This window comes from Mus musculus, chromosome 16 (genome assembly GCF_000001635.26).
Source record: "Mus musculus strain C57BL/6J chromosome 16, GRCm38.p6 C57BL/6J".
Taxonomy (NCBI): domain Eukaryota; kingdom Metazoa; phylum Chordata; class Mammalia; order Rodentia; family Muridae; genus Mus; species Mus musculus.
In genome coordinates, this window is record NC_000082.6 from 50,207,146 (window position 1) to 50,219,260 (window position 12,115).

The window sequence follows — 12,115 nt, forward strand, 5'->3', positions numbered from 1 at the left end:
CTCAGTTGACAAGAAAAATCTTGCCGATTCTAGGCGGTGGACACGTTCCCCTTCTTTCTGACACATTCTAAAAGTACCTTGTACTGTGGTTTCATCCTGTCTTTCTATATTTACGCCCCGCAAAGCAAAGTTTCACAAAGTTTAACAGACAGTGATGTGGCCATAGGTATAAGAAAGGATGAGACAGGGCCCGGGTAGTACAGTATTACCACCTGAATAACTGAGTACTGGGAATGGCATCAGAGTCAATAACTAGCGAGTCACTGGAAACGACGAGTGATTTTCTGATGCTCAAATTGAGTTCCATCTTTCTGGCTATGTATGAATTTATGTTCTCTTGTAAGTAAAGGATTCACACTTTTCAGAGCTGGGTCTTCAAAGTTTTGCTCAATATATGTCAACAATATTTAAGTAATTAAGTCTCATCAATAACAACTCCATTTCTACTAACATCTGGGGACTGCATGGCAGATTCAAAACTGGGTGCCTTGCCTACCTCCACCCAAGGCAGAACAGTAAAGCTGCTGGCATGCTGCTTCCAGCATCCCAGACCCCATTAGACACCAGAGAAAAAGCTTCGTGTGTTAGGAGAGACATGGAACTTAAAGTTCATGTATTACCATGTAGGTCATCCCGAAGCTCTGTACATGGATTTTGTACACATATTGAGGAAATTATAGTGAGGTCTAGCTATGTGTCCTACAGTGCTCATTAGTGGCAGGTTTGAGAACACAGATCTCTCGAACTCATGTCAAGTGAGTTTTCCACATCACTCTATACATGCACTCTGCATTTCTGCAGGGTCAAATGTATTTTAAAAAAACATTTCAAGTGGGTGTGTGCGGGGTGGTAGATTCAGTCACCAAGAGAGCACAGTCTAGTATTAAGCATATTGCTGGCTAGCCCAGAAAACACCACAGAGCCGCAGGCCATAGGTTACTTAATTTGTAGTACTCCTACTTCTGCCTTCTGAATGTTTGAATTACAGAGGTGCACTACTACACTTGACCCAATTCATTCATTTGTAGTGGGTGCTTCACTAGGTATAGGTTCCATTTTGTTGATACAAAGAGAATACAACTTGCATACAGAATTATAAGCTGGAATATTTCAAAGGTACCATTGACTTTTCAAATGAATTAACTGTCCCTTCTACAAAGTCTCATGTAGCCCAACTGGGCCTCAAGCTCACTGAACAGTTGAGGGTAGCAGTTAATGGCTTCCTAATGTCCACCTCTCAAGTGCAGAGATTCACAGCCACACCCACATCTCGCGAAGTAACATGCGTAAGCACTAAAGTAGTAAGTCTTTTATAAGATCTATAATAAAAATATTTCGTTTGTCTGTGGGAGAGGGGTTAGAGGAAGAGAAGGCACCTTAACTCCCCAAAATTAACCCCAAGCTAACATTTCAATATATGACAATAATGATAATTATAGTATATATAAGTAGGGTATGGGGAACTTAAAACTGACATCTGTATTAGGACTTATGACTACTTTGGCTATACACATGCCTCGGGTGAATTGTTTCAACATACTTAGAGGTACTGGAAAATGGGTGGACATTACTCAGGTCAAAAATCACTTCTGCTAGCTTGCCATGCCCAGCTGGCCAGGGAGGGCCGGAGGGCCCTTGCTCCTCAGGCCTGACCCCTACGCCCCTGCATCACTGACACCTTGTTAAAAGAACCACGTGTCTAGAGTCAGTGTGATCCCAAGGCTGCAAATCTTTCATCAAACTAAACACTATATGGCACACTGTCTGATGATTAGCAGCAAAGCACAGTTTTGATTTAAAATAAAAAAACAATCTCAGTGTGAACATATATATCTAATATTGGTTGACTCTACGATACATTTTGAATTTATAAAGACTACAAAATTATTCCATTTTTAGCTTAAACCACATATAATTAGATAATATATGTTGCTTTTACCTTCTGTAGGGTGAATGGCATCCAAGAAAAATTGCTTGTGTGACCATTTATCCCCACTTCCTAAAAACAAGGACAGAAAAGGAAAGGACAGTGAAACTGTAATCCCAGCACAGATCACACAGCACCAAACAAAGTGTGTGCAAAATGACTTGAACATCAAACACCACGCACATCAAGCAGAATTCAATTTCAATTATTTTATTCTCAAAACTATTTTCCAGGTAAACAAATCAGACTACTTAAATATGGATAAAAGTAAATGAATTCTGTCCTTTGTGAGATATGTTGGACAATATCTTGACTCTAATCAAGACAATTTGAAGGTTAGTAAAAGGAAATAAAAGCTGACATTTACCTACATTCTCATGTTTACCCCCTAGAGGTGGAAGAAAGCAGTGAAAGCACCGTGTAATGCCCAAAGCTGATGTGGATATGAACCTGAAGTTAAGTACAAGCTGCAGTACAGAACACACAGGGAACACAGACCACACGCAATGTGTGAAAGCCTAGTGTTGAAGCATGACATGCTGCAACCATGGCCATGCAGGAAGCGTGGAAATAAGCCTCAGATGAGCGGGTTTATGGCAGCCGTGACACTGACATGCAGGACACCGAGGAGTTCCAGCCACCAAGGTCACATGGCTGTACTGCGAGGGAAGTGAGGACTTATCCTTCATGTGCAAGAATCAAAGTCTTGAGCTATGAGAAAAGAAATCTTAAGAAGAATCTCAAGGAGGTGCAAGGGTCCATCAAGACCACAATGGCAACGGATGTTCAGAGACGGCTGAGGTGGGAGAGTGCCAAGTTCTTAATGCCCTCTGGAAATAACTGTTCTGTGGCTAAAGGAGATTGAAGAGTCCCACCAACAACAAAGCATAGATGGGGAAGACAGGTTACAATTTAGGAGTAGGAAAAACGGTCTGTGAAATTTCTTAATTAACAAGGTAGAGAAATGGCAAATGGCTGGACTTTCACAAGACTATAAACTCTAGGATTTGGGAAAGTGGCCATTGTATGAAAGGCTGCCAATAGGAGAAAAATAAGAATAGCCAAACAAAATAAATGGATAAGAGGCCTGGAAGACTAAATTATAAATGATACCATATGTGAATGAGAAACAATTTTTGGATTCATATGGAGCTGCGATCAAAGAGGCAAGTAATGGATTTGAGCAGAGATCTAAATAAAGGAGATCTGCGTAGCCACAGAGTGTACAAAGGGATGACACCCACGTCAGAGCTGATGGCACTGAGCAAGCAAAGGGGAGAGAAGGAAGGAGGTGCACAGAAGCTTCGCTCACGGATGAGTCTGCAATGGAGGTGACCAAGAAACCTTAATGGAGGACGGAAGGCACCAGTACCTTTTTCTGGAACATTAGGCTTCTCCTTTTTGTGCTTATATTTGCTGACAATTTTGTGGAATAAGTTCTTTTTCTGAGACTGGAAAGGACCTACAGACAATATTATAAATATATTTTAAGTTTACAAGGTTGCACAAAACAGTAGTGTGGGTTTTGTTTTGTCGTTTTTAAATATCACGCCCTCCTCCCTTCTATGGAATTAGTAAACTGAGTTGCAAGAAGTGTTCTCTTGCAGATCCACTCAGCAAGTGCTCAGCCCGTTCTGAGAGGCTTGTTTCCAACTCAGAGAGATTTTCCTAGGAAATGTGTTAGGCAAAAAGCCTCCATTAGGGCTGGGACTCCCTGGGAGGAAGCCTGGATTTAGTGGGTAGAAACAGACTATAATCAGCTCACAGCAGAGAGGTGATAGTTTGAAATAGAGAAGGTTTTTACTTTAGACTCCTAAATGCCTCCAAGAAATGAATAGAATGCATGACTCACTTCTAAGAAACTGATCGTACAAGGACAGCACTTTCAGGGTAACCACTGACCTGAGCGCATTAGATAGCTTTTTGGCCCTTTCTGAGGCTAGGAAGGGATAAGGTAGATGGGTGATTTAAAAACAGGATAGTTGCTAAAGAGACAGCTCAGAGCCTTAGTTTTTAAGATTAAACAAAACTGTTTTTTTTTTTCCCCCAGCTAAGGATCAGAAGTAACAGTACCCTTCCGAAAGCAGGTTGTTTACTATCCATTGCAGATCTTCATGTCTGAATAATTTTACATGGCTTCTGTTTCCTCATCTCTAAGTGGGGATCACCACAGGGCCTAACTCACAGGATTGGTTTGAGGATAAAAAAGCACTAAGTGTCACAGGCTCCCCTGCTGCATCTCCCACTTATTAGTGTCTGCAGCAAGCTCTGCCTTCTGGCTGGTGGCAAACTACCAATATCCTTAGCACTTCCACCGTTACACGAGAACAACCTCACTCCTGAGCATCAGTGTACAAACATTATTCCACTTAAGTGAAAACAAAAGACGTGTTGGCATTCGCTCAACCTTCTCTTGTCAGTTACTGTACCCTCCCCCAAGCCCTCCGTAGCAGAGCTGTCCTCAGAAGGGCTGCCTACGGCCTTCTCTTTCTGTTGTGTGTGAAACCCACTCCAACTACCTATCTTCCTTAGCACTCAAGAAAACCTGGTTTCTCAGGTCACCTACAACCCAAAGCTACGAAAGCCAAATGGTGACTCGTATTGTACTTAATGGGCTGTCCAGCAGCTTCCACAATGACTGCCCACTTGGGTTACACCCACTACCTTGAACACTTCCTTCACCAGGTCCTAGGATCAAGCATTTTGCTTTGTTCCTTCTGACAGGGACCTTTGTTTCCTCTGCTTCTCTTGCTAGGCATCCCAAGGTGGAGACAAAGTAGATTTGCTCATTCCCTGTACTCTTCGCTTGCTTGGTGATGATTTGTAGTCTCAGCTTTAAATACCAGCGACTGGCTGGTGACTCACAAATGTGTGCTGAAAATGCTGACAGCCTCACACTATCAAACACGGACCTACGAGACTCAGAGTACATTTCATGTCTACAACCAAATACTCTTGTTCACTGCTCCCTAGCTGAGCATGTAGTCTCAATCCTACTTTACAGATTTTTGTGTCAGCTATTACCAATGTTTAAAAATGCTTTGACTATATCCAGGCTTACTTGCTTCCTCTTCCAGAAAATCCCATGCAAAGCTGCCGTCCAACCCCAAGGCAACACTTGTGATCTTGTTTTCCTAACAACCCTTTATATAAGATGATTAAAACGCAAGGACACAAAAACAGCTCCACTGAAATATGACTTAAATGCCAAATTAATCACTCAATTAAAATAATATTTTCCTCTCTAGAGATATATGCACCATCAACCAACAACGTAACATTTTATCACATAAAAAAATAAATGCCATGGGGAGCTAGAGAGATGGCTCAACGGTTAAGAGAAAGGTCCTAAGTTCAATTCCTAGCAATCACATGGCTCTCAACCCTTTGTAATGGGATTCCATGCCCTCTTCTGGTGTGTCTGAAGACAGTGACACTGTATTCACATACATTAAAAATAATATATATATACATAAAAAAGAATGTCAAACCTATTAGCAACTATTCTTTTTGTCCACCTCTAAACCACCACTGAACTATTTATTTAAAAATCCCATATAACACAGACACTATAATAAGTAGTTTAGATGGTTTTTGGTTTTAGAATAACATTTTTAGGGCTCATCTGTGCTGCAGGAAGATCAGGATGATACAAATATTTATTTATTTATTTATTTATTTACTTAATTTAGTTTATGTATATGTATATGAGTGCCCTGTAGCTGTACAGATGGTTGTGAGTCGTCATGTGGTTGCTGGGAATTGAACTCAGGACCTCTGCTTGCTCTAGCCCAAAGATTTATTTATTATTATATGTAAGTACACTGTATTTGTCTTCAGACACATCAAAAGAGGTGATCAGATCTCATTATGGATGGTTGTGAGCCACCATATGGTTGCTAGGATTTGAACTCAGGACCTTCAGAAGAGCAGGCAGTCCTCTTAACTGCTAAGGGATCTCTCCAGCCCGATACGGATACTTATACTTGATCAGTTTAGGGACTGAGAGATGTATGGATCCTCATGGCACACACTCTTAGGCATATACATCGAGGCAGACTTGCTAAGTTATATGGACAGTGTGTCTACTTCAGGAAACAGCTGCATAGGTTACTGTTCCTCCAGGTAGTGCATACGGGTAAGTTCTCCACTGTCGCTAACCTGTTATTTCCAGTCTCCATGGTAACAGTCACTCTAAGCATCTGAAGTGGTATCATCTAATTGTAATATTGATGTGTATTTTCCTAAGAGGTATCAAGCAACTTATTCTATTAATGGTGATTTATATATCATTTGCCTATTTTTGTTGTTTATAATGTGGTTTTAAGATTTTTAAAAATTAGTTTTTTTGTCAAGTGCCTTACAAAGATTTTATCCCATTTTGTGAGACATCTTTTCATCTTTCCTGACAGTGTCTTTTAAAATACAAAAAACTTTAATTTGATACAGTCTAACTTAGCTATTTATCTGTATTGTCATTTGCTACTTGAGTTTTTGGTGTTTTATTTAATAACCCGCTGTTAATATGAGGCCATAACAATTTAAGTACAGTGTTGAATGGAACTACTTGTTTTGTTCAACACTGTTAAAGTCAAATCTTAAATTTGAATTTAGATTGTAACATATACATATGTATGTGTCTGAGTGTATGTATGTGGTCTATATGAATGCTGGTAATGCTTCTTAAAAGTCTGGGCCTAGGATCCCCACATCCCTAGCACACTCTGATGGCTGATTTAACATCTCGACAAGTCACAGGTCATTCCTCAATTTGCTTCAGCAGTTTGTGTCTTCCTATGACGTGTTCATCTTATCAAGGTTATTTAATTTACTTGTGTATAGTACTCTGTCTGTTCACAGTATTCACTCACAATTATTATCATTTATGTACAGTTGATAGTAATGTTCTCAGTTTCATTTCAGATCATAATAATGTAAATCTACTTTTCTTAGTCACAATCTAGTTGAATGTTGCTATTTTCAAGAAACTGGTTTTGTTTCCCTATTACATTTCATATGACTTTTTTTTAAAAAAGTGTTTACTATTTCCTTCCTTCTCCCCTTTGATTTGGGCTTGCCTTTCTTTTCTTAAGGCGAAAGGCTAGTTGGAGTATCAGCTTCAGACATTTCCCTGAAAGGAAGTAAATTCCTCTCCCAGCATAGCTTAGGTCGAATTCCTCCCATCTGACAGTCTGCTCTCACCTGCATTCTACTTAACGCTTTCTTCTACTTCTGAATTAATTTGTCCTACTGTAGCCAGAGAAAATACTTTGTCAGCTTAATTTTAACTTGACCACTTTGCTTTAAAGCTAGCATATACTTGAGGTACACAGCCCGCAAATGTTGCATCCCGCCTGTTAGTTCTAGTTGTTTAAGTGCTCATTCTCCTTGCTGACCATTTGTCTACTTGCTCTATCTATTTGTTCTCTTGATTTTCATAGCTCTTTTAACCTCCACACACATGATATTCTTTGGTTACTTGGGGCTTGTTTATCTGGTCATCCCAGCAAAATGAAACCGCCATAGAATCAGGCTCTTTGATTTTATTCACAGTTATAATCAGAGCGCCTAGAATAGAGGAGAGTATAGGACAGACTCTCAAAAAAGCTCACTTCATAAATAACAAAGCTCCTATAGCACTGATTGGCAAAACATGTGTGAGAAACACATTTCTTAAGTTAGCAATGACACCATAAATCTCTGCACATGGTATGACCACAAGTCATTCTTCTAAATAATGCATACCATTAGTTGGATGGTTTAAAATGGAAATAGAAAATGTTTTTTTTTTTTTTAAGGAAAAAAAAAAAGAAGAAGCACTGAGAGAAACTAACAAGCACAATGTAAATCTGTCATGAACATATTAGCAATGCTCTCTATAATGTGTTTGCAGCAGTGGTTCCTGGACATTATAAAACCCAGGCACTCTCACCAGAGTGACACCTGAATGACATGTAGGCAATCATGGAAAATAAGTAGAAGAAAGCAGAAGAAACTTCCTGAGACTTCTGAGGCTCACAGAGACCCTGCTGATTTACCTGTGGGAATTATAAGATATTGCCTCACACGGGGAATGATATAAGTACAGATTGAATTGGAATGGCTTAGGAAAGAAGTTAAGAAGTGTAAGGACAAAGCTAAAAACGAATCTGTCCATATTTGCACACACACACACACACACACACACACACAAGCGCAAACATGCAGGCTGGCTTTGTATGTACAAGAGCTTATAGAAGCTTACATTTAAAAGATTCCTTCCGTTGAACCATTCCCCAAAAGATGACTATAAATACTGTAAACAAATGATGGCTTCTTCAAAGATAGTGACAAGAACATGAAAGGAAAGTAATGAGTAAGATCTAATCACAGCCTCAGAAAAGCAGTGAATTAGGAGTGAATAAATGAACAATTTCATTTCTGCTCACCAGCATGGCACATGTGTTTGACAAGCTGTCTGAGAAAATAAAGTTTAAAAAATGTTTAAAAAAAAATACAAGGGAATTAAGAACTTCCCCCTTCCTTGTTATATTATCATAGAAAGGTCCACAATTTGGGCAAAAAGGAAATGAAAAACAGAAAAAAAAAATGTTCCAGAAAGAATCATTCAGAAATCAAAGAAAAGATAAGTGTTCTTCACTCACACTCCACTTTAGGCTTCTAACTCATCTCTTTCCCTAGCAAACTGTTTCAGAGATCACCAGCATCACCTGCAGCCTCCTTACACCAGCATCACCTGCATCACCAGCATCACCTGTTGCCTCCTTACACCAGCATCACCAGCATCACCAGCATCACCTGCACCCTCCTTACACCAGCATCACCTGCAGCCTCCTTACACCAGCATCACCTGCTGCCTCCTTACACCAGCATCACCTGCTGCCTCCTTACACCAGCATCACCAGCATCACCTGCTGCCTCCTTACACCAGCATCACCTGCTGCCTCCTTACACCAGCATCACCTGCTGCCTCCTTACACCAGCATCACCTGCTGTCTCCTTACACCAGCATCACCTGCTGCCTCCTTACACCAGCATCACCAGCATCACCAACATCACCAGCATCACACAGTGCTGGTCTGTAAAACTGCTCAGGTCAGCACCCAGAACCTGGGGAAGAATGTCCTGCTCTCCTCTGCACTGCACTCCAACTTACATCTGGGTCAGAACAGGAGACAGGACACAGGACAAGGGGCAGAGAACACTGACATGAGATCTTAACACGAACTGTTCCAAGGCCTGAACGCTCAGGGTTTCTTAGGAAATGGACATTTTGGGGACACTGTTGCAGTGACACAGGAGCCACTTCAGTGTGAGCTCAGCATAGTAATTTTTCAAGGCCAGAGGTATCCTGCTCTTAGGTGAACTGTTGTGTCATAAATGCTCAGTCTAACTCTACTGGCAAGAACTTTCCTCAGCTCCTGTAATTTCATGCATTCTAAGCAATAGAAAAGCACAAGGAATATTTTCTAAGACTAGGCTGACATTTTTGTATTGATGAATAACTAATGAATTAATAAATTCTTTTGCAATAATTTGTAGCAAATTACACCCAGCTGCTGGCCATTTATCTGAGTAAGTTGGGAAGATCCACTGATCTGAGTAAGTTGTAAAGTATATTAGTCACTATTAAGTTAGGAGTCATGAATGGGATGGAGTTACTTCCTTGGGCTGAACACCCATAATTAAGAAACTCAAGACTATCAGGTAGAAGGAGGAGAGCTGAGGAAGAGATTCAATAAAGTGTGTGTGAGAACACAATCATAAGAGCCAATTCTTTGGATGAGAATTAAAAACTACAAATAAAGTATAAGTAAAAATTACAAAATTCTACCTAAACTTGGAACGACAACTTCCTAAAAGAGGTTATCCTGGCTACCCTGTGTCAGTGACTGAAAGTGTCCTCAACTTCAAACAGCAGATTCCAGCTTTTAGGTCGTGAAACTGTTTCTTAATACTACTATGATGTAAAAATAAAACTTAATTCTTAGCCATTTTATGGGGAGGGGATAGTAGCTGGATTAAAGCTTTATATTAGGTCTTTATATATGTTAAGCTGGTGTTATACCTAGTTAGCTCCCACTTAGCCAATTAATACCCTTTCCATTTTTAAATTTTATGTATATGAGTGTTTTGTCTGCATTATGTCTGTGTACTAAATGCAAGCAATCCTTGTGGAAGCCAGAAGAGGGTGCCAGCTCCTCTGGGACTGGAATTGCAGATGTTTGAAAGCTGCCATGTGAGTACTGTCAACAATGGACCTCTCAAAGAGCAGCCAGTGCACTTAACTTTGAGTAATTGCTCTAGCTCCCCATTTAACCATTTCTAACTATAATAACAACATGTAATATGGGTTGGCAAAATCAGAGAACATCTGACAAGGGTCCAAGAAATATATAAAGTTATAAAAAATAAGGAGAGGTCAAGGGTCAAGATGGAGCCTAAACATTCCAACTTGAACTCACTTTACATTTTCTACAAGACTCTACTTCTGCTTAAGAATTGCATTTTCCTAGAACTCTGACTTCTGAGGCTCTTTGTAAACAACACTTCATATATTGTCAGTACACAAATGATGTTTCAAAATGAAACCTCTTAGAAACAGCAGTTCAACTTAGACTCATGATTTAAAACTTTGATTCAAAATCAGAGAGAAAGAATGGAGATAGCCTGGAAAACAATGTAAGACTGGGCTTCTGCAGCTAATCTGCACTGTGAGCTAGATGGATCACAATGTGGTGGATAGTTTGTTCTCAGAAGCAAAGGGAAATTCTATTCCTAAGTCGTCCATCATGCTGTGTTCTCCTATGACAAAACAGACCCAGCCCACTTGCAGGAGGTGGTACTTAGTCACTGTCATCTCTTTCACTGTGAGGTTTTTGACATGAGGGATGGGACACACATAATGGGAAGACTACGGGGAAGAAATGGGAGAGCATGAGAAAAAGTTAAAGCCAATGAGACCAAATGGAAAATAGAGCAGTAAACCCAAGCACATACTGTGATTCTGCGATCTGCATTTGTATGAGATCATAAATAGTAATTTCTTCTTGAAATTACATTTCAGAAAAATTCTATGCATTTCATATATCCACAAATACCCAAAAGAGTACCAACTACATGTGAGGAAAAAATAATGTTGAATGACAATGAATGCAGGAGAAAATAATATAGACAAATGGGAAATTGTTGGGATAAAGATGAGTTTCCTATGGACACACACTCTTCTACAAAAGAGCTAATGATCTCATACACAGTGTTTGTTTTGAATGACTCATTATGCAAAGGTGCAAAGGGTCTTGAGTCTAAGAAAACAATCTCTCTATCCCCTAAAGATCAGGCAATTACCGCACAGCTGGTATGATAATTTCATTAATAACCCACAGTCTAGTACACTGCTTTAATGCCAAATTGCAAATTGGTTATGAATACTATTTCTCTAGTTTGCTAAATAGAATATAATATTTAAGTTTTGCTTTATTTTAATTCCATTTTATTTTTTGAAATACAACTTAGAACAAAATCTAAATTATAAGTCTTCCCACATAGGTAATTACTGACATACCACTGAAGAACCAGTGGCTTTATGGTTTGAGAAGTATAATGAACAAGTTAAGATGACGTTGCGTGAAGCATAATGTAAAACTACAGAAAGTGATTTCAATCAAAGCAATACTATTAATCTTAGCTGGAGAGGAAGGCATGTTATAGACAACCAAAAAGAAAAAAAAAAAAGGTTTCTCGAAAAATAGATCCTAACTTCAGGTTTCAGCTTTAGAAAAATAATCTATCAGTATTTTCTTTGATAGATAATTCAGCCAATTTCGCTGCTGTAAAATGAATGTCTTGACCTGTACCAAGTAGGATAAGGAATGTGTCTTCAACATCAATCAATTAAGTGACATTTTACTGGGTTGTCAAGTATGGTATTTATCAGTATCTTTAAAGCCATGAAGTATGGGAGCTCAAGACAGCTGGCATCTTTGGGATCACTGACTACACTGCCTATTCCTGAACATCTGCAGGAAAAAGACTGACAGAACATGTGGTAATCGACTCTAGTGTCCAGCTGCTTATCAATGGGTCTGCCTCAGCTCTATCCATCTTGATAGGTCTCCACAGAACACTATTTGATTTTTCTCAGGTGATGCAGCATTTCCTATTTAATTCTTTATTCTTTTAGCTTCT

The 12,115-nt window shown here is 39.5% G+C and overlaps 1 protein-coding gene across 28 annotated transcripts in view; it reads right to left on the minus strand.

The window, feature by feature from the left end:
- The window catches only part of Bbx (bobby sox HMG box containing), a 240,623-nt gene that overhangs the window by 15,302 nt on the left and 213,206 nt on the right, over positions 1-12,115 (minus strand). For 21 of the 28 annotated variants that reach the window (XM_006522549.4, XM_030249275.1, XM_006522547.4 and 18 more), the window contains 2 exons: positions 3,300-3,389; positions 1,940-1,999 (listed from right to left, as the gene is read on the minus strand). The exons of 2 other annotated variants lie outside the window; for them this stretch is intronic. In XM_006522549.4, the coding sequence (XP_006522612.1) occupies positions 1,940-1,999; positions 3,300-3,389 (150 nt within the window). The remainder of the gene's footprint in view (positions 1-1,939; positions 2,000-3,299; positions 3,390-12,115) is intronic. 5 more of the 28 variants (NM_027444.3, XM_030249277.1, XM_030249281.1 and 2 more) reach the window with 1 other exon arrangement.